Raw genomic sequence first — 24,039 nt, forward strand, 5'->3', positions numbered from 1 at the left:
TATTTGGTACAGGGTCTCACTATGCAGCTCTCGGACTCATAGTGATCCTCGTGTTTTCAGCCTCATAGTACTAGGATTACAGGCGTGAGCCACCACACCCAGACTCAGTGGCCGGCTCAGCATGTCCAGGGGCGGGGCCAGTGTGGCACGTGCTCTCAGGGATTGAACCCCAGCCCCTGTGCTTCCCTAAGCAGGTGCTTAGTCTACTACGCTATCTCACCAGCCCTACAAATAATAATTTTTGAAAACATCAAATTGAGGACTGGGTGTGATAGTGTACTCAGTGGGAGAGTGCTTGCCTAGCATGTGTGAGACCTTATGTTTGATCGTGCAACTGTAAGATTAAAAAAAAAAATCAACTTTACTCTCAGAAACATGTATAATATACGGAGGTGAGTGTGTCTTTCAAAGCCCCTTTGCCCCACGCCAATTTCCAGCTCGCCTCTAGCTCCAGCTCCGAGGTGTCTCAGCCATAACCTGTGCTGCTCCTGCTCAAGCGCTCCTGCCAGCACCTTTGTTTAGCTTCGGAGCTGCAAGTTCCTCAGTGTCATTTTGGACCATTTCACTGGAGCGTTTTAATCACTGGCTACTGGCCCTGAACTGACCTGCTCTCAAACCCTCCTGTTGCTTGTTACTAGTGATGTATCTATATTTGAGCAAAGAATTTGGGCCAACATTTTACAAAGTGCTTTGAAGATGAAAAGCACTATGTTATGCTATTATTATTATTATCCTTTGCACACAAAGCTATAAAGAAACCTTTAAACCTTAAGGGGACAATAGTCCAAAATTAGATATCATATCAACTCTTTCCTAAATCTCACTTTGCTTGTTTTTCTGATTTTTCTGGGCTTTGGCTGTATTATAAAGTGTCACGTCTGAAGAAATGCCAAAGTATTCATTTGAAAGCTGGGTGTGGGGCTAAAGGTGGCGTAGGAAGCTGTCAGTGGCTGAGGAGAGAGGAGACCACTGGAGGTTTTGGTGCTTCAAAATGAAAATCTAAGAATGTCCCCCAAGAAGAAGGAGTAGTTGACAGTCATTTTTAAACCTAAAAGTGAGCTGTTAGAAATAGCTATTCGAACTCAGCATCTTTTTACATTTTGGACATTTCCCAAGTATAAGGACTAAAATGTTAGCCATCAGATTTTACACAGACAGTGGAGCAGAGGTCCAGGGCACTGGTTGCACTGGTCACAGACAGTTTCTAGCAAGACCACAAACTTTCCACTTCTGAGGTCCCATCCTGCTCGTCAGAACCCAAGGGAGCCCAGTAACACCATTGAGATCATGTAGAGGGCTTCTGTTTACTTTAGTGATTTGAAACTTCCTGTGGAAATAGCTCACAGGTTTCCTGATGGAAGATTTTGTTTATCTTTGCCAAGCACCACCAGGAATCTCAAAATAAAATGCATTTAGTGACACTGGGAAATCAGGGAGATAAGGCAATGCTGTTCCTGTTTCACCCTCAGTAACTGCTCACACGCCTGTGGTCATGCCTAGCGCCAGCAAAATTGCAAAACACACACGTAGGAAAGATGAGGATCAAATCCATGTTGAGGTCTCTTCCTTGTTTGACAGTCACAGTTATTGAAGTTAATTTGGCTTCAGTCATCAGACAGCCTCTTAGACAAGATTGTCTATTTCTCGATGTAACCCCTTTGGTATTCTCTTTTGATCCATGGAAGATGATAAATAGAATGTCCTCAGTTGCTTAATGATCCCAGAGGGATTTCCCCTTAATTCATGTTGACTTTTTTCTAGCCTGAGTACAAAAACAGACCCAACAAAGAACTGCCTTCTAGACCCCTAAGTGAAAACAAGAAATCTTCCCACACTTCAGTATGTTTCAGATCCAACAGTCTTCATCTTCATTCATTTTTTTAACACACGTCATATCTGCAAAGCCTTACGAGGTGTCACAGAGAAGAATCAACCCTGGCTCAGAAGACACATCCAATCTGCGGTGAGGTGAATGAGTAGTATGTTTATAAAGGTGAATGTCTAGGGGTAAACACTTTGACGTGATTGGATTAGGCATGTGGATTACATTCACTGAAGAGAAAAATGCTGATGTGTAAAAAGATGAAAGAGATCGCATTTATCATGTAGAAATATAGAAGTTTTTCTTACACTGAAGAATGTAACTAGCACTCTCTGAAAGGAAAGTGAATGGTTACTGGAAAACTTTTCTTGTTTTAAGTGGATCACCGTGTGCTTGTGAGTGCTGAAGTTTGGACAGCTGACGTTTTGACAGATGAAGCTGTCAAAAATGCTAAAGGGCACAGATAACCAGTTTTATAAGTTTGAAGGCAAAATATTTGTTTTCTAAGAAAAGGGCAACACACTTGAAATGAAGAATGAAGATCCAAATCCAGATCTTTACAGCATTAACATTTTGGATGGCCAGCTTTAAAGCATTACTCCTCATTGGGGAAAGTACTTTTTAAGCACTGAACAAATGTAGATTCATTTTTCTCAGAAAAATAGGTGTGTAAGGTATAGTATGTTAGTATTCATTCTTACTTCTGGTGAACATAAATCTTGTGAAGTAAATTTGAGTAAGGAAAAGATAATCATTAGCTAAAAATGAGTAATGAATGTAAGACAGTTAACCTCTCACTAACCTAAACTAGAATTTTTTCCGGACTGGTTGGAGTGAATTATTTGAAGAAGGCATCTTCTAGGCAAAGAGGGCTGGATTTGTTGAACTTGCACTCAGTTTTAAGATTAAACTGCTTGCATTTCTGGAGGAAAAGTGTCAGTTTCCAGTAGGAATGTTTGAAGGATGTGTGAATGCTGCTGCCTCTGCTTGTGGCAGTTCTCTTTCACTAGGAGGCATACCAAGGTTCATACAGGCGGCTGCTGGGGGGCTCTGTTCTGGCTCTAGGCCTCCTTATGATGTGATGAGTCCACAGGCTACCCAGAGACTGTGTCACCCTGTTCCTGTATCACACTCAGGGTCCTTGGGGTCCCAACATTCCCCAAAGGAGATGATCCCAGGTTTATTTCCAGGCTGACGTAGGACTCTTCCTTTTCGTGAGAGCAGACTGCTTGTTCGTGGGCCCAGCTCTAGGACCAGCTGAGAAATGGCTGGCAGAACACTCAGTCAGGGGCAAGAGCCGGGGCATGGGGAGCAGGGAGACACCTGCAGGTGCACAGCCCCTGCTGGTGTGGTCACAGTCCGCAGGGAACCTGAGGTGCCTATCAATTCTGCACCACTGGTGCTGCTGCAGTCAGCTCTGAATAGTCCCAGGATCCTAAAGTTGTCCTGGCCTTTTGGATCCTGGTGAAGGTACATTTTTCCAGAGGAAATGAGAACCAATACAATGGCTTGTTGGCTTGACCTAGAACCTACCAGAGGTGAAATGAATGGTTTGTGGGCCACCTCTGGCCCTCTCACTTTGGCTCTGCCAATGTCGGGGCCCGGCCTCTTTCCTCTTCCTTTTCATCCCCACCCCCATCCCCCAGTACTGTCTCATCCTGCTCCTGTTCAGAGACTTAGGGCGGCACTGTCCAATACTGTACTGAATTTTATGGCTTTTATTTAGATAGATTCAAAGGAAGACTGAAACAATGGAATAATTTTTAAATGTTAATTATAGTGCTGGAGGTGTAGCTCAGTGGCAAAGTACAAAGTACATGCTCAGCATCTTTAAGACCTTAGAGTCCATCTTCAGAACCCTTCCCATGTTGATTACATATTGAAATTATAGTGTTTTGCATATTTAGAATAAGTAAAATTTGCTCTTAAAGAATATGGTAACTGAAAAATTTTAAATTATACTTGTGTCTTATTTCTCAATTGGACAGTTGGATAGTGGTGGCTTTAAGGAGTAAATTGCATCATATTACTACCTTTTTTGTTACTGTTGAGACCAGGTCTGGCTATGCAGTTTGGACTTGTAGTAATCTGCCTGTTTCAGCCTTCCCAGTGGTAGAATTACAAGCATGTGCCACTGGTTCCAGGGATGGCACTGCATGCAGTCCCAGGGATTGAAATTGGGTCCTTGCACTTTCCAGGCAGGCGCTTAGACCTCTGTGCTAGCTCCCCATCCTATATTACTACCTTGTGGCAGAGCAGAGGATAATGCTCTCTAGAGCCTGTGTGCTAAGCAAGTGGCCTGCCAGCGAGCTTCCCCCACAGCTCCCATTACGTTCTTCTGTACCCAAGTTTTGATACTAGGAGACATGTAATTTATCATTTCTTCATCTTCTCAGTGTTAGAGCTGTCTTCCTAGAAAAACAGGGATGCACTGGTTCCCCTTCCAGTGCTTGGAGCAGAGCTGACATGCACTGTTCAGTAGTCAGTGCTTCTTAAGCTGTTGCACACTTTTGACTGTTGAGAGAAGAGCAAGCATTGCTTAGCCTTGTGTACGCTAAATAGAGTGATTATGGGTTCAGATGGTAACTTGTTTCCAACCAAATATAAAGAACAATACAGATCTTTATATTTAATTAATCCAATGCATCTGGATTTATTAGCAAGCCAAGCCACATGAAATCCCAGTCAGAATTCCCCCCTTGGAAAAGATGAAAAGACGTTTTTCTTTCCACTTCTGTATGGTGAGACGACGGGCCGATGGGGCATACAGCAGCTCTGCCTTGTACCTCTTTCACTCTCAAGCACCTACTTTCTTGTCTGGAGATGGTGGAAGTTAGGATTCTGATGACTTTCTAAGAGTGTCTTCCAGCTGTGAACTGTGAGATGCTCCTGTGAATGATTTTTCTGGAGCTTGGCTAAACCCCTGTCGACCCAACAGAGATTACCCCTCCCTGTTTCTTTCTGGAGACTTCTAGGCAATCTCTGTAGTCTGTCCCATGCAATGCGAAGTTTCCAGAGAATTGGCAGGCTGCCCAGATTTCCTCAGAAGCTGGGGGAGTGTGGAGCCAGGCAATTGTTTTTATACTTTGAGCTACTTATTTCCTTCCTGTACCCGTGGAGGGACATAAGGAGTGCCATTCGTGTACTTTAGAGGTTTTAAGATTTTCAGAGACCATCATTTAAAAAAATTCTTACATGCTCTTAAAAACTCATTAAACTACTGTTGATAAAGGTCCATTTAAGATTTCTATGAAAAAGCCTCATTCCACTCAAAATCTAAATTACTAAAGTTATGAAACAATTAGCTTCTGCATTAAGAGAAATACTACAGCATCAAAGGTATTGGGTTTCCTTGCTTGTTATTGAGAAACTGCTGTAGGTACTAACAGGAGTTCAAAATAAATATACAAGATCTCAAATTCACAATCTGGTCTGGAGGCAGACAAACAGGAACAATTCTAACAGAGATTTTTAGGGAAATAACTTTAGGAGAGCCAACAATGTAGTAGATTTCTAGATTGAAAGCAAGAATGAAAGTATTCAAAGCCTGACAATTCCATAGATTAAAAAAAAAAAATGACTCAGGGTATAAGAACACTAAGAGCAAACAGAATTGAAGATGGACCAAGGTCACAGGTTGTCCTTGTAGATACAGGGTTGTAGCTTACCTGTGACATAAAAAGTTATGTTTCTTTCTTCAGTTCCTATTTTATTGGAAGCCAGGCAACCATAGATTCCAGAATCTCTTGAGTCTGCCACAACCAAGGAGCTTGCAATCTGCAAAAGAAAGAGACTTTAGTTTAAATGGGACATCTTTAAACATCACTAGACAGCTCCCGAGAGTTGAAATGATTCAGTCCTTTCGTTCATTCAGCAAAGATAGTATTGTATAGTTGGTAGTTAACAGAAAGCTCTCTCCTTCCTTTGCCACAGGAAAAATGGAAAAATAACAGGAAAGCAGGTCCTCCAGAGACTGCAGCCCATGACATCCTACTCCTAGGAGGGCTTCAGGCTTATCTAATGCTGCTGGGATAACAACCCTAGACCTGAGCCCGAGCTGTGGGACTGCAGGTATCACCTACAAGGTAGCCAGCTCCACATCAGTGAAGGGAAGGTGAGACCTTGGCTGCTCCTTGCTGGGTGCCTGGGAGTGTGATGACGCCTGAAACGGGAGGCTTTTGGCCCTTTGGTTCCAGGCCAGTCATGTTACATGAGCAAGGATGGAAGAGAAAACCCGACTGAGGTATTTTTTCTGTGTGCTCAAGGAACATGGCACCAGCCTTGGACAATCCTGGAGAGGACATGAGGCTGAGAAGCTCACTCAGATTGTCCTGCTATGCATGTGTGTGCGTTTGTAAATTCCCTAGTTTGTAAGTATGTTCTGTTCCTATAAAGTAAAGATTTAAATTGTGAGTTAATACAACACTGCCTTATTAGATTTCATTGCTACTGTTTGACAACTTTGTCCTGAAGGAAATATTAACAGTCAAGGTTGTGTGAGGTTAAAATACTTTCAAACTGTGATGACTAAAAAATAATGAAACAAACAAATAATGAAACAAAAATTTAGACACCTTAGACCTAAATTGCTTTTATTAAAGAATAAAATTGCCATATGGGACAACTGTAATTTACAAGTTTAACCCCATTGCATACATAAATATTGCATATTCTGCATAAAAATAAAAAGGCTAGGTTTTTTTTTTTTCCTACTTTAAACTACACACAAAAAAGTTGATTCAGTTGCTTATACATCTTTGCAATTTGTCTTCTAGGATGTAAATAACTGATCATGGACTGCGAAATGCCAGGGGGCTGTGATCATACTTTCTGACTAACTGGTGCTCCTAGCTCACACACAGTGACCAAGGGACTTACAGGCTATGTTTATGCATGAGCCGAAATGTGACAGATGACTTTCCCGTGCTGTGAACATTCTGCAATAGTTTAGTCACTGAGAAGGATTCCTGAAACACTTAATAAATTAGATTAGAAACCCCTCAAAACCACTGTTCCATACATTTCCAGCACTTCTTAAAACCTAGTGCTGGAAATTGGGCTGAATGACACATGGCTCCATTCACTGCATCCTCTGAGGCTGAAATGGCACGCATCTTCCGAGCTGCTAGTACTAGCTATTTGTGGTCCCTTATCCCAGCTGAGAAATGTAAGGGAGTTCTGTCTTTATAGGTAAGGAGACTCGGAAGAACGCGGCGGAGTTAGAAGAGACGCGCGCAGGCGGCAACGTGAAAGGAACAGTTAGCTGGTGACAGCTGGAAGGGCAGGAGAGATCACCAAGTAAGACAGACTCCTTTTTGTTGTCTAAGGAATCTCAGGCTTCTGTGTTGCAAAGAAGCTTGCAATAGTTTCTGAAACAGAAAATAGTTTCTGAAGCCTTCCTAGGCCAGGCATGGTGGCGCACACTTGTAACCGCAGCACTTGGGAGGCTGAGGCAGGAGGGCGGCTGTAAGTTCAAGGCCAGCCTGGGAAACCTAGTGAATTCAGGACCAGCCTGAACTATACAGTGAAACTCTGTCTCAAAACACCAAAAATAAATAAATAAACAAATAAATAAATAAATGGAAGCTTTCTTCGGTGTCATGTCAGCACAGGGACTGTGTTTAAGATCAGTTCAAGAGTTTATCCTAAGAGGCCTAAGTAGAAACTTATTTTCAGTTATTTTTATTAAAAAATAAACTTATTTTTATTTTTGCACAGTAACTAATTGGAAAACTATTTTTGTTGGCTGGGCAATATTTGAAAGTTTGGGAATAGCAATCACTCATATCTATTCTTTGTGTTTGGGCTTCTATTAAATGAGGCTGTTTTCACTGCACTCAGCAAATGAGCACAAGCACTGGGTTTCATGACAAGTGAAAGGCAACTTACATGCACACCTTTGCTGCATGTGGGCAACTTGGGAAGGACTGTGTGTTTAAGCTTCAGTGAAAATCAGCTAGGTCAGAATTACTGCACAGCCAGCAGACAAAGCTGAGTTACTGAGAACTGATTTGAATCCATGTCTTAGGATGAACCATGGAGGTAGGAGAGGATTTAAATGTTTCCTTTGTCTGACTGTTGCCTTCCCAAATAAGATACTGTCTATATAGTCAGGTCTACCTCAGGATTGTCCTTGCCAAAGTCTCTATTAAAATAGATATAGAAAATGATTTTGAAGAGCGTGTTTTGTTGGGTTTTTTTTGGTTATTTCTGGGTAATTTTATGTACCTCTGCTAGGGACCAGATAACGTGCAAAACAATGTACATGTATTATCTCATTTAATCCTTCCTAAATCCCTATGAGATGCATATATTACTTAATTCCAGTGGTACATGCACCACAACCAGCTGTTTATTATCATTGAACACTAAGTTTGTCCTATTCTATAGATGAGGCAGCATAGGCTTATAAAGTTAACTGATCACCTAAGACATACAGGGCCACAGATAAGCCTGGAAAAATCTTACACCCAGCTGTGTGGAACTTCAGTAACTGTGTTCTCAATTTCTAAATCAAATTGCTTTTGCTATTGAAACCCATTAGAATGAGTAATACAGATCTATTGGTAAAGTTCAGTCTACTCTTTGAATTGGCTTTTTTCTTGAGAATTTCTCCTTTAATCAGCAGAGATGGGCCATAAGCTAAATGCTATTACGTATAAGAACGCTAGCTTCCTTCTTTGATAACATTTTACATAAGCTGCAAGCTGCTTTTCAATGTTTAAATTGTTGTGTGAGGTGAAAAAATGACTGGTGAATGAAATGGCTATAAGGAAAATGTTAAAATAAGGTGCAACTTATATTCTATGGTCAACTTCACTATCTCATTTCTAGATACCTGTCTTCTTTCAAAGAATACACTTTAAAATTGTAAATTAAAATATAGTTTCGTAAAAAATATAAAAATACTTGACAATTAAAGTTTAAACTTTAAGAGGTTAGAGAAAGGAATTCAAATGAGAGTTGTAGATCTGTTTTGTTCAGCTGAACTACAAGTCAATGCATATGACAACGCGTGTGGATATGTGAATGTTTTATGCTCAAGGGACAAATCTGTTCCCCAATGCACATAACCAAAAAGCTATTATTTCAAAAAAAAAAATAGCATAACATTTGGAGCCCCAGATATCACTATAATACTTCAAAAGACAAAGTGTAAAGATGAGAGTTGTACCATATGTTTAAAGTCATAGGGACTGAGAGATAGCTAAGCAGGCTTGAGTGTCTGCCTGGCAAGCACATGGTCCTGAGTTCAATCTCTGGTCAAAAAAACCCCCCAAACGAAGTCATGATCATTTATTTTACAAAGAACACCAAAAGAAATTCTTGCAGTTATCTGCTTCTATTACTTCTATTATTATTTTTCATTTTCCACATTGAAAGTAAGCAAAAGAGGACTGAGATTTTTTTTTTTTTTCCAAAACCGAATTTGAACTCAGGCCCTTGCGGTTGCCAGGGAAGCACTTAATCCACTGAGCCATCTCCTCATCCCTGAGAAATTTTTTTAAAAGTACTAAAATAAAATTAGAATGTCCTGCTTCCTATTAGTAGAAGATAGTGAGTATCAGTCCTTTCACATCTATTTGAAACTTACATTGCCTCATATAGGAAGACACTAAATTACAACACTGTAAAATTTAATTGTGGGGCTGAAGGTAGCTCAATCCCTAGCAACCTCTCAGTGAGGTTTGAAGTCCAGTATAATTCTGCATTCTTAAAGGAGTCATATGTTTTGCTCTTTATTTTCACTGCTTTGGGGTACTTCTGCTTTGGAGGAAATCTTGCTGGGACCACAGAGATTTAGATGTTATGAACAGATCCTTCCAGTCTGTTCCCCTCTTTTTTTATATGGCAGAGGAACACTCATAGAGATCATTGTCAAGTACTGTAAGTTTGGTGTTTCATGTTCCTTCCTTCCTTCCTTCCTTCCCTTTCTCTAGCCATTAGTAATTCACTTCTGCAATGTCATTTCAACATCAGAGAATAGCATGAATGGAGTGATGTGTCACGCAGCCTAACTTCCAGTACTAGTTTTTAAGAAGTCTATATATGGAGCAGTGGTTTTAATTTTGGAATGATTCTAATTTAACTTGCTTCGAAGTGTTTTAGGGAGAAATAAAAGTGGATGTACAAAGGGCATGGCGGGATCTAAAATTAACATAGGTACATTAGAGGCAATTTATGGGAAAACAGAACAAGTTGGGGGCTGTGTGAGAATTAAAATGCAAATAACAATTCTGTGGTAAGTACTGCAGTTGTGGCCTTGAGTCACATAGTGCACACACTTCGTGACGGGCCTTCATCTCAGTGGACATGCTACATTCCAACAGTCACGATTCTCCAGCCTTATAGGAGTAACGCCATAATGCTTTACACGATGAAAGCTTCATATTTTCTAGGAACTGCTGCAACTGATGGACCCACATTCCACAATTCTGGACCCCAACTTGCCATAAGAAAACCGAATTTCATTTTCATTTATACCCTTTTGTGAGTTTAAAAAAAAAAAAAAGGGACAAAGACAACAAGTTCCCGAAATTCAACAAGTTCCCCAGTGTAAGTCCTAGGTCCCTGATCCCTAGAGGGCACTGGTGCCTGGGCTGCCTGTGCCCATGTGATAGCAATTAAGGGCACCGTCATCGTCTAAATCCAGACCTAATTTCTAAAAATGTACCAAAAAAGAGAACAGTTTCAGATGGGAAGAGCACTACGTGTAGCAAAATTTCTATGTCATCATCATTTGAAAAATACCTTTAGGAACACACAAAAAGACAAATGAGTTAATTCAAAAGTAAAAGTAGTAAAAGCTGCAAACTCTCAAATGAGTTTTTATGGAGCATGAAATAAACAATTTATTCTAAATCTAATGAGTTACCATTGCACCTGCTCATATTCCACCTCTAAATCTTGTTTTAAAAGAGTATTAAAAGTTTACTTAATGCAAGTAATTTTTGCATTAACAAAAATCTTTATTACATATAATTATAATCAGTTGGGGGGATTGATTGTATTACAGGGTATGTGGCTGGTATATTTTTCAAATACTACTTTCTCCCTATTATTTCTTCTCCTCACTATAATAGGAAGCTAAGTGGGGCAAATACCATTAGGACCAGTTTTGGAGGGCAGAATTCCAGGAAAAAGAAACTGATTGCAAGTGGTTTTATAGATTTTTAAATTCTATTTATTTATTTATTTTGGTCTCAGGAATTGAATTCACACCCTTATACTGTACTGCTGAGCTATAGCTCCAGCCCTATGGTTTTGTAGATTTAAAAGGGCAGAACTTAACCCTGGGCTCCTGAATGCACGTCAGATGGCCTAAGTCCTAACTGTGTGCAGAAGTATATATTTAAAAATCTTCCTAACTAAAAAAGATAGTACATTTGTTTTAGGCCCACATGACAAAATGTGGAAAGTCCTTCTAGCTCAGTAACATTTTTATACTCCACTCCTACCACTTTCTATAGGTATCACATAGTATTCATTACTACTTCATAGTTCAAACTGATTAGAAATCTTATTCAGCATTTTCATTTTTCATTTAATTTCCTGTTGTACCGTTTTATGGGTAAGCTATCAAAATAAGACCAGAAGTTACTACTACAATTATACCCATAAGTTCATACTATGAATGTCCAGCAGTAAATGATCTGTATACTCAAAAAAGTCAGGAAAAGACAAAATGAATAGAGGCTACTCATGACATCTTGAAATAGCCCTAGTATTTTGTGACAACTAATTACTGCAAATTGCTAATAACCTGAGATAATGCCCCTAAGATGTAATATCCCCCAAAGTAAACTTTGAAATTTTATAGAATTGTCTCTATTTCTATCATTACATGGCTCTCTCATCAAAAGCTATTCATCATGGAATGTTTTCAACTGCTGTCCATCTGCGTTAGAGAAGAAGTTATAAAATCACCTACCACTATTGTTATAGCTATAAAACTGTTCCTAAACCCTTGATAAGTGATTCTTGATGTTATGTTAGCACTATTATTTTAATTTTTGCATTGGTTTTAAGTTAACTGTGACAGACCTTAGTATTGAATTGCAATGCTTTGCTTTGCTTCTCATTTACACTTTTAAACTGTGGCTTTGGGTTAATAGTCTTATCAACCTCATTTTTCTTATCTTCAAAATGGAGAAAACCACCCTGGCTTGGCAAAGAATGATGATAACATTAGCATATGTCAGAAGGAATTACATACTGAAAAATACTGTTAAATCCTACATAGAGAATGACGCTACCTACCTTTTTATCTTCAAGTGCAAAGAATATAGTTGTTAATAGGTAGTCTAGGTATAATCACGCTTGAGCAGATAGTGGTGTCTATATTAACAATCCCTTCTCCAAATCAAGATATGAATGTGTAAAGACATTTTAGCATGAGACTGATTTTTTTTTTAATATATCAAAAATTGGACTCAGGACCTTGCACTTGCCACGCAGGAACTATGCCACGAGCTATATCCCTGGCCCAAGAGATTGATTTATTTTTTGAAGTATTGCTATTCTTATACCTGATAATAGCAACTTTTTAACAGTGAGTAGATTTTCAGTCTTGTGAGACTCACTTGGTTTGCAGGGCATCATCAATTACTGAGCTCAGAAAGGGCTAGGGGAGTAGAAAATGAATGGAGCGAGAGTGACAGGACAAACAAATGCCTTCTAGACTGGACTAGGCTGAGACAGCCTGATAGACTGTGTGTTTGCATAACCCAGTTTAGGCTCTGCCCTGGAAAAGATGGAAAAACATGAGAACTACTGATAACCAAAACATTCAATTTTAGCCTAAAGACTTGTACTGGCTTTTGCTTGCTACCCTCCCACTTATGCGTGCAGGTGATTCTCAGACCTAGTTATAGGCTGAGATCGCATGGAAGGCTGTCACGGGCCCAGGGGTTCAGTTTGGAGATTTGGATATAATGCTAACTGGGTGGATCTAGTATGAAGACAAGACTGAGAACCACTGATGGAGCGATCTGAGAGTCAAGGGTTCAGATCTATCTATTCCATTCAGAACTGGGGTTCACTTGCAGAATATAGCATCTTGATGTATGTCTCCATGACATATCTCAAATATTGTCTTGCTTTTCCTTGAATTTTATTTGAGCATTTGAATTATTTCTTATTCCAAGAAACCTAGGACTGGGAGATGAGTATATATTTTTAGACTACCCCAATGCCCATATTAACAAACTGTACCTTATTCTTTCCTTCTGTTGTTACTATGCGCTGTGTGATGCTCTCAATTCTGTTGCCTATGTTGCTGTTAGCATCCAAGAGATAGGACTCTTCGTGACTGGAGCAAAAGTCAAACCTATTGAAAAAAATAAGTCATTACAATGCTGTTCTGCAGCCTGGGGCAGTCAGGGGTAACAGGTGAAGTGAAAACCATTGGGCAAGTTCTCAGATAGCAAAGATACAAATTTTATATAAATCTTCTTTTCCTTTGATTTTCTTTCCTATGTTTATCCTCAGAACTTAAAAATACCCAATATATTTGCTTGATAGGAGCAACACCAAACAGTGTGCTGCCGTACATTGATCCTGTTCTAAATATTAAAGAAAAATGCATAGATTAGGAAATTTAATACCTACACTTTAATTAGTTCCTAGAGGTAATAACATGCACACACAGGGGAAAATGAAGTTATGTTAATGAACAGAAACACTGAGGAATTAACAGTATCTCACATGCATGAAAAGTTGGCTTTTACTTGGAATATTCAGTAGTACTGTTAATTTTTTTAAGGCTAATTAAATGCACCTGGAAACAAGCATTTTGGGGGTAGTTATTAAATTCTGTATATTTCTTTCAAGTTTTGTGGGTATCATGGCAAGCTCTTGACATTGTTAGGCTTCAAGTGTTTAATCATAAAAGAGGGTGTTGATGCTGTTTATCTACAAGTTCTGCGAAGTCTCCTTTTAAGCATTTCATCATTTTGCATTCTTACCTTCTGGACTAGAATTTTTGGTGATTAGAAAGCTTGTTAATCTTGAATGCATGTCTTGGGCCGATTCTGGAAATTTTTCATGCCAGGAAGAATTTTGTTTCCAGAATAATGAGTGGTAGATAGTAAGTAGGTAAAAACAGTAATGATTTATGTGAAGATAAATCATTTATGTAAAGATTATTTATAAAGTGGAAGGTAAAGGGATTGTGAGAGCCAGAAAAAAGTTTCGTTAATAATCTTCCCTGTTCCTTGGGCTGAAAATGGTTCTCAACGTTGTGTCCAGGCTGTTGGTTAGCCTCCCCTCTGTCCCCGTGATGTCCTATGACCCCATCCAACACAGCACAAGTCCGCTTTTCCACTACTTCTAAAGCCTCTGCACCAAGAGCCTCAAGGGGCAGTCGCTGTCTTCATTTATTCACTCAGCCTCCCTAGCTAAGCAGGGTCCCAGTGTAATGTACACTCCACAAACATTTGTAAACACACAGGCAAGCACGAGGTACCTGATACGTTCTATTTCTAGAACGTTTTCATTGTTTATTATTTTCCAACATACTGATAAGTAGAGAACACAGTGTGATAAACCACCAAATACTTATCTCCAGATTTGTGTGTATGTGTGCTCACGTGTGCATGTGTGTGTGCGTGTGTGCGTGTGTGTGTGTGTGTGTGTGTGTGTGCTCACATGTGCTGGGGATAGAACCGAGGGACTTGTACATAGGCAAGTGCTCTGTCACTGAGCTACACCTCCAGCCAGATTTCAATAATCAAGATTTTCTATCCTTTCCTTGCTATCCCCTATTTTTATTTTTATTTTTTTCATTTGTGAAGTATCTTTAAAGCAAATGCCAGACTCACATTATATTAGCTATATACGTAAGTGGGCATTTCTAAAACTGCATCTTTTCTAATATAATTATAACCTAACAGAATATAATATAATTTTATACCTAACAGAAATAGTAATCAATCCTATACCACATTTCAGATTTCTCCAAATATTATAAAGATGCCTGTTTTTGCAATTAGATTACAGGCTGACCATTCCTTAAGGAATTTCTGGGATTTCTACTAGCTGTCCTGGGTAATCATCAGGCAAGGTAAGTGAATGTTTTTAAGTCTCATTGATTAGTAGAGATAACTGAACCAAGCAGAAACTATATACTTTCTCTTCTACTGGAAACACTTTAAAATAGTTTTTAAATCATTATATAAGTCACTTTGTCCTGCTTTTCATTATGAACGTTCTCTATTTGCTAGACTGTAACATCCATACATTGAGCTACTGTTTGACTTCCCACCTTTCGCGTGTATTTTTTTTTTTTTTTTTTTTGTATTTTAGTTAGATGTTGCACTTGCATTTGAGATCATGACATTAGAAGGCTTAGATTCTCTGGTACCTGAAAGAGGAAGGCTTTAGGTTTTCATTGTTTTCCCCCAAAGCAATGAAGAAAATAAGAGGAGTCTTAGTCAAAGATCAGAATTTCATATACAGTACTTGGCCTTCAGGAAGTACAAAGAAATATGTTAGAGTAAGGGAAATATAGTCTGCTGTCTGAGTTCACTTGAGGCTGCTGACCTCTGACACCTGCACCTTCCCCGCAACATTCCCTCTACCTGTGACTCCAAGGGCAGTTACAAGCTACATGGCCCCGGTGTAGAAACCATAGGCCCAGCTTACTGCCAGGTCTTCCAAATGAAAGGACAGATTCTGTGACTCTTTCCTAATTTAGGGCCTGTTATTTTTCTCTTTGTGATTGGAACCATAAAAATAGAATGTCATTTAGGAGCCTGACTCTTTAACAGCACTTGAAAAGAGATTTAGGGGGAGGGGAATTTGCCTAAGCCTCAAGAATACATCAAGCCTTTAAGGAAGTAGATTGTGCCATGTTTGAAGATGCAAAGATAATCACTGTGCTGGGAACCGTCTTGAGGGGGAGGAAGCTGAACAACAAGAGGAAAGCAGCCTTCACTCCTGATTTCGCACAGGAAGTCCACAGCACCTCCTGCCAAAGCGAGATAAGAAAGCTCCCATGCACTATTCTGGACAAGGCCACTGTTATCAGCTTCGGCTCAGTACTGTCCTCTCCATGCTCCAAGCCTCCATCCCTTTCCTAATGAGCTTAGGACTCCTGCCCCCATTTGCATACAGCATGCTGAGCACAATAGCGTGGAGGTATTTATAACCAGTGAAAGGAAAAAAAACTGTGGGGGAAGAGTGTACCCTATGTCATCTCTGTCAATTGCTCTGAGTTGAATGAACTTAGTTTAGGTCCAAAGATTGATAAAAATAAAAGAAATCAGTTGCATTCAGCACACAGAGCTGGAACCTGACGTGCGACGTGTCAATCTGTTTGACTCCAGCTGAGAGCCATCTGAGGAGGTCTCCCATCTGGGCCACATTACTAATTGTGTTGGCATCTAATGGGAAAGGTCTATGTAAATGACCCTTAGACCTACCTACATGCTTCAGGATGGTTCTCCAGTAGTGGAGAAGGATTTGCCCTGTTATTTCTATATTCTGAAATTATTTGGCTCTGCCTCTACCAAAAACAGATGAAGGCAGTCTGGTTCCTCAGAAAAAGCCAAAGCCAAGACAAGACCAATCTATAGACCTGGCTGCCGATGGCTGCCCGCAGTTTTCCTCTGTTCTGTTCACTGCAGAATCGTGCCCTCTGTTAACCCTTAGGTCACATATAACACAAATGTCCATTTGTTACCATTGTTTACCAAGAACATATAATGGTTCTCTCGGTCTAGAAAGGCTTCTCAGACACTCCCTGTACCAACACCAGTGCTGCACCCAGGATTTAAATGTCTTGTTTAAGACCTCATAAAGTGATTAGCTCTCTTGCTCCCAAATTTGGTAAACATCTCTCAGTTCACACAACCAAGAGAGCACATGCCCTGCAGCTGTTCTCTGTGTCACAGCTCATGCCTCCGCCCAGTGCTCAGCTCCACACTCTAGCGCAGTGCATGCTGTGCACCCGAGGTGGCCTGTTACATTCGCTCGGGCTTTTCTTTAGGACTGGCATTTAACAGTTCTGATTTTACAGTCATCTTCATTGCTTCTGCCCTCTCCTCTCACCCTGCCTGCAACACAGATCCATACTTACTTTCTCTAAAGGATGAATTATTGGACCTGGTAGGATCAGTAGGGAGAGTGAGTGAACTTTCTCCACTGGTGATGCCTGTGTTTTATTTGCAGTGACTCAGGTAAGAAAATGGCAGGATCGGGTGACAATTTCAGAAATGGGTGAAGATGTCAGCATTATTCTCTGAAGAATTGGGCAGGGTGGTTCAGCTCTTCATTTAGACTTTCTAAAAACTACCATCTGTTAAGTGCCTGTCATGGTATGCAAGACTCTTCTTGTTATTTAGTATAAAATTAATTCTCATTGAATAACTGATTTCCTGCCAGTTTAATAAACACACCAATCCTAGAAGGTCTATTCTGCAGCCTGAGCCTTAAGATAAATAAGTCTTTGTTTTGGTTTAAGGATCTCCTCTCACCCTGTGATAAATGATATGGAAGCTGACCCTTCTTTCTGCTCTGCTCTGGCTTACTCTTGGCTAACTGGAGGGAAGCTGCTCGTTACTGAGCTGCTACTGTGTCCTGCCTGGGCTTCACACATTCACGGTGCCTCAGCTGGTTCTCAGAGTCCCCCAAGGAAGCCGGTCTCATCCTTCTGATTTCACAAACCCTTTTACTAATTAGGAAGGTGAGACCCACAGACATCAGATGCCTTGCTCGGGTTCATGGAGCTGGGAGTAGAACCCCAACTGCCCAACTCTTTCTACCACATCAGAGCCCAGTCCATTACCCACGCGACTTCATTCTCAAGTTATCTCCCAGATCTTAGCTGTCATACTTCCCAGCTGGAGTCCTTGTTTCAGAGAAAAAGGCTGGGAGTACTTGGAACTCAAACTGCTATACCATCACAAGCCAAGAGAAATTTTCATTTTCAAGAGGAATAAGATATCCTTTGGTGAAAAGCTGTAGGGGAAAGCTGTAGAGGAAAACTATATTTTCAACATATGTTTTGCTTGGTTCAGGTCATAAAAATGTTCCGAGGCTCGAATTATAAGAACTTTTTTCCTTCTTATGGCTGACAAATTGTATCATTTTAAAAAACTTTAAAAAACATCAATCTTTTTCTTTTCCTGGTATCTAAATTTTGTCTCCATGATCCCTGAGCATGTTCTGAGATGAAGGTTACCCACTTTATTACAAACTACAGCTTTCTACAGAATGCTTCAAGGGTAGGGGTAGGGACTGAGGGGCAATGCCAAGTACCCCAACATCTGACTGATGTCTACCTGAGCCTGAGCCGTTGCCTAGGAATTGGTGTATGTGTTAAGTGTGTACTTAAAGGACACTTAATTAGGAAAAGAGAGCTAGGAAGTTCTACAATACCCTAAGAAGAGATAATCTCCTCTTTTGTTCTTTTTGGAGTAATGAAATATGAAATCCGTCTATGTGCTAATGGGAGTTTGAATGCCCATGTTAACCGTGATTGGAATTGGTAAGGAATACTGAACCATGTCAAGTTAGGAAACAAAAGGGTAGAGTCATAATAAAGAGCAAATTGAAGCTGTAAGATGTCTTTTAAAAAAAATAGAAAAGACTCACCTGGAACCCAGCCAGAGGGCATGACCAAGGCTAGCTCCCCATCCTAGTGCCCCATCCTGCAGAAGGGCCTGACGTAAACATTCCTCAGCTACTGTGGGCGACGTGTCAAAACACTGTGAGAGCCTATCTGAGCCATCAGATGAATAGAATCTGCAAACACTATCTTTTCCCCTCTTCTCACATTCTCGTAAAACAAATAAGACAATGAAGGGGAGAGGATGCTGGCAGCAGAGGGTGTAGAGTAGGAGTGATTGGACAGAATGGTTCCTGCTCCTTTTGCTACAGGAAAAAAGCCTGGGCCTTCAGGGTGGCCACAGGGTCAGGTGGAGGGGACTCTGGAGAAGTGACTTCCTCATGTAGTAAGAGACCTTGTGACGCCTTGGAGCCCATGCTGAAAATTACTTCTTGTCTGGGTGGGGGGAAGGGAATAAAGAGTTTTGGGATCATAGGCATCATAGGTCAGGTCCTTGGACAATGGTGGAGGGGATCCAGAGTCCCGGGCCACCTCTGTTTAGATAACACGTTTTCCATGAGCACCTTGGCGTGCACCGCTTCCTGCTCTGCAGGGCCGTCATCCACTCACACTCAGAACAAGGCCTGCCTTTGGCCTCTGCTTCCCTCCTCTCTTCTACTTTGAGCATGGGCTCTAACAACATCCTCTTCAGCCTTCCCCATATCCTTTACAGAACTTCAGCCAGGACCAGGACCAGGACCCTCAGCCCCACTCCTGGGTGAGGGAAAGGCTAAAAGAATGGGTGGATGCTTATGTGGTTACACCCAGACAGGAGCCTCAAAGAGAAATGCTAGAAGTGGCTACCAGTAGTACCCTTCACCACACTCAGGAAGGAGGCTGAAGATATTAGCTCCAGTCACTCAGTGAAGAATATTTCAAGCTATCATATTCTGTTTTTGTAAGAAGGAAGACAGAGGCTTACTTACTATATAGTAGGCAATACTGAAATATCCCAGCATCCAGAATTGGGACCAGGTTGGCATAAGGAGCAGATCTTAGAGTCACCAGACCGGAGTTCAAATAATGGTTTCTCTAATTTTCTAATTCCATAACCCTGGTAGCAAAAACCCAGTCATGCCTTCAGGCACAAAAAATTGCCCAAAGGACTTGCAGTCTGTTTTGATCTCTTGAATCATTCTGAAAATTTGTTCTTGGATCACAGCCCACAAAATCTCTTAGTAAATTCTGCTCTGGTGTCCTGCCAATGGCCTGCACAGAGGGTATTAGACTTATCAGTCCTGTGACACTCAGTGCGGTAGAAACATGTCCGAGGAGCTTGTCCTATATCCTAGAGACTAGAAGAGAAGTCATTTCTCTTAGATCTCAGTCTACTGAATGATTGTAGTTTTCTTGGCTTATTTTTATCTTATAGACCCCTTAATCTCTCCTTTTCTTCTTTTTCTTTCACAAAAGAGGGCCATAATGATGGCCTATATCTTATCTTTGTCCAGAGTTGCTCAAGTGATTATTATACTTTTTGTAAACCACATCAAACTCTTTGAGAATGGATATATTTTTAGCTTTGCTAACTCCAACGGGGGAAAAAGAACATGGTACCATTTCTTATTAGTTTCTTTTATCTTTTCTTTTCTTTCTTTCGATACTAGGGTTTGAACTCAGGACGTTGCACTTGTCAGGCAAGTGCTTATTCTACTGAGCCATCTCCCCAGGCCCTTATTAGTTTCTTTATGGGAGCTAAAAAGCAAACTGAAGGTAAAAATTTAAAGAATTTAAAAAAGAACCCTTGGGCATGAGCGAATATTAGAGCAATACCAAATGAGTTAATTTGGATAATATACTTAGTACAGTGCCTGGCACACAGTGACTGGATTGGTCATGCTGTCATTTGATTATTTCTCTACCTGGAGAGCTCTTCACATCTCTCATCACTGTTGCCCTAGTGCTTAGTCCAGCCACCTGGCAAACAGTAGATAAGCAAGACATGTGTGTGGCTCAGTTCACTGCCTATTCAGGAGAGTGAATCCTGACAAAGAACGGGACCAACCTTATGTCAGGTACCAAAGCTACCATCCATCAGTTACCTCAAATGTGCTGAAAAAAGAGGTATTAGTGACCACCACATGACCTCACATGCCTCCTAAATTAATCACTATGTCACCACCATCCATGCCCTCCATTCACAGTGACAAATGTTAATGAAGACAAGGGATCCAATGGGGACCTAGATAAACTCCCTGCTTAGCATATCAGTACCTGACAAACTGGTAATCTTGGATAAATTTCAGCCTAGGCAATGATACGGACATGTGACGTGTCTCCCAATCTGATGGGAAATAGAAAACTGCCAGGAAGTTATCTTCTCATTTTGCAAAGGCTGGGGAAAAACATTGGTTCATAATTATCAACACCATTTTACTCAAAAATAATTTTCTTATTGATATTCCATTTAAGATATAAAATCATGCCTCCTGAAAGAAGTGCATGATTCACTCTCTCTTATTAAGGAATGGCTGTGCTTATTGAAGAAACAAGTCAGATTTGTGGGAAAAACACCAGAATACAGTTGGGCAAAGGCAAATAAACTAACAGGAGTCACATGCTGCTATGCCTGAACAAGATTTCAGTCAATAAGCATTCAACAGCCAATGAAGAGGAGACCCAGACTGCTATAAGTCCTTTAATTTCCTGGATAATATGAAATGCCTAACATTTCTGGTCCCATTTGGACAAGCAAATGTCATAATAATCTAAAGGTCTGCCCAAAGATGCAAATATGTTTCCTGGGAGAACAGTAAGCTAATCTCAAAGGTCACATGTCAGATTGCTGGCTGTTAGCATTCATAGGATGAACATAACGCTGCTTCAGAGGAAAGGGGCTTCGCAGAGCAAACAAACTGAGCACTTGCAATGTGCCAGCCAGAGTTAATGACTTTACATGTTTTATCTTATTTAATTCCACCCCTAAAACCTCAATATCAGTGATGTCCTCAGTATCAGTGCTGGATAGGTGAGGAAATAGATTCAGAGAAATGGTTTCTTTTACCAAGAATCCCACAGCTGGTAGAAAGGAGTTGGTGGCAGGGGACTCAGGCACCAAAGACCACATCTGTAAGCTGTAGATTATATTGCCATTTTGTACCCTAATATCTTCTAAAATTGCTTCTTGTTATCTTAACACAGGTTTCCTTTTTTTCATTCCGTATCAAGTATTGTACATAAGGGCAATCTACTACCCTGGCTCTGCATATTTTCAATTTTGAGACAAGGTCTTGCTAAGCTGCCCAGGTAGGATTTGAACTTTCCATTCTACTTCAGACTCTCAAGTTCTAGGATTACAGGCAGACATCATGACACCAAACAGCACAGGCTTCTCAAAATACACATGCTGCTGGGTGTGGTGGAGCACACCTATAATCCCAGCATTGGGGAGAGGGCAGGAGAATTGCCATGAGTTTGAGGCCAGCCTGCACTACAAAGTGTGACCCTGTACCAAAAAACAAAATAAAACAAAAACTAAACAGCCAAACAAATTTAAATATACCTGCTTGTTGCCTCATCAGCATTAGACTAATAGTTACTCATTTTAATATCTAGGTAACTGTCACTGAATACATGCTTGTGGGATGAAGAGCTTTCAGTCATCTGGTTGATGATGGGTAGGCCACCCACCTATAGTCTGACATGTCAACCAGAACTTGCATTTTAACCAGGACTTTGAATTCCCTGGGCCTGATCTGAAAAATGGTGACTATTACAGTCTGTTTCAAAGAAGATTTTATTTTGTACATATAATTAAATGAAATTTCATGTGTGTGTAAAGAAAATACGAAGTCGCTAACAGCCTGATAGTAAATGCTTAGTAACTTTTGTCTATATAAAAAAATTCTAAGCTCTTTGTCTTCCACCAGTCATGATCTTCTATTTAGCTTTAAAGGGTCTTTGAATACCACTTTCACTTTTGGATTTGTCAGGAAGGTAGAAATCCGTGATCACCTTACACAATTCTTGATGATGATGATAAGGCATGCTGAACATGGGCTCATGCGCAGTCTTATATTTTAATGTTGTTTTCTTAATACCAACTGGAACTCCAAAGCCTTAATTTTTGGACATATAAGGCAGAGTTCTGGGGATGTGATGTCCCTGATGCACAGTCAAGAAGAGCCTGCAGACTGCAACCATAGTAGAGAGGCTGTAAAAGGCCATCTGTCTGAAGAAGCCACAGGATAGGCTTCTGGTCAGTAGATGGAAGAACAGCCAAGAATGATGGGCTGAGGTGAGTGACCAACTCTACTCTAAAAATTTCATTTTAGGTCTACACCTGTCTTTCCAATGGCATTTTTATTTTTTTCTAATCCCAAATCTGATGATTCACATAAATTAGTGTTCTGGCATGTCCTCTCTAGTATCTCAATCCATACTGAATCCTGTATCACCCTGTCCCTTCATTGTCCCCCTGTCATGTGAATTTCCAGGATCTACCTATATCTGCAGGGCCCAGGCCCACCTGCTCCAAGGCCTTCCTCTAACCCACAGAACTTTACATCAACCACCAGCTGCAGATCATCACTCGCTCCCAAAGATACTGTGAAATTTGAACTAAATTTCCTGAATTGTTGCCTCTTTCTCCTTTCTTCTCCCAGCCTTGGCTCTACTCAACTCCACAAATGTGGTCCATTTACTGCTGAGAAGAGCAAACTTAGTAGGGTAGGTCAGTACTTCCCTAAACACATTCCCAGGAGGATGTCTGCCCCTTCCAAGGGCAATCTATAGGGATCCACTGTGAGCAGTCATGGCAGACACAAACAGAGTTACCTTCTGCGATGCCACCTACTTTGTTCTTCTCTTTTTATTCCATAATCTGAAAATACCTGAGAAATACCACTCTGAGCTTTAGTTTCCTTATGGCAAAATAGGAAATCAATGTCTATTATACACAACTGCTGAAGGCTCAGAGATAATGTATACAAAGGAATTGTGGTAGTTGTCAGCTGGATTAAAAGATATTCATAAAGCACTTGTCAGAGTGTGTCTGGTGGGCCATGAGAGTTTGACCAGGAGGACTACAGCTCATTGTTGGCCCTTCCCTCTCCAGTCTCTTCCCCTGTGCCACAAAGTGCACAGCTTTGCTCCACCAGGCCCTTACACTACAGTTCTCCTGCCCTGAGCCAGCTGGCCATGGACTGAACCCTCTGAACTCATAAGCCAAAATCAGTCTCCCCTCCTTTAAGTCATCAGTGTCAGGTATTTGGTCTTAGCAGTGGGAGAGCAGACTAATACAGGGACGAACACAGTTTTTAGCACCAGAAAGGATGTATTGATGAAACCCATTTTATCTATTAGGACTCAGTAAACTATTGCACTGATAATGGCAGTATGTCCTACAGCACTTCTAGAGAAAGCATAAGGAAACAAGGAGTAATGGCTAGAAGCTCATTGTAAAGCACACTGCCTGGGCTGTAGTCTAAATCCTTTATACATTTTCTATATTCCTGATCTTCCAGGTTCTTCTTTTTCATTTAAAATGCACTGAGTTTACATTAAAACCATAGACTAGATTCCATTTCAAGAAACAACCTACTAAGACAATGCAGATAAGTAAAAAATATAGATGCATTTTTTAATAAACTGTAGGTACTTTTTTTTT

The 24,039-nt window shown here is 40.5% G+C and overlaps 1 protein-coding gene across 3 annotated transcripts in view; it reads right to left on the minus strand.

Moving 5' to 3' along the window:
* Positions 1-24,039, minus strand: part of Flt1 (fms related tyrosine kinase 1) — a 199,401-nt gene that overhangs the window by 104,715 nt on the left and 70,647 nt on the right. For all 3 annotated transcript variants that reach the window (XM_023715112.1, XM_023715111.1, XM_023715114.1), the window contains 2 exons: positions 13,037-13,151; positions 5,491-5,599 (listed from right to left, as the gene is read on the minus strand). In XM_023715112.1, coding sequence (XP_023570880.1) covers positions 5,491-5,599; positions 13,037-13,151 — 224 coding nt within the window. The remainder of the gene's footprint in view (positions 1-5,490; positions 5,600-13,036; positions 13,152-24,039) is intronic.

The sequence above is a fragment of the Octodon degus genome, unplaced genomic scaffold, assembly GCF_000260255.1.
Source record: "Octodon degus isolate 3935 unplaced genomic scaffold, OctDeg1.0 scaffold00038, whole genome shotgun sequence".
NCBI lineage: Eukaryota > Metazoa > Chordata > Mammalia > Rodentia > Octodontidae > Octodon > Octodon degus.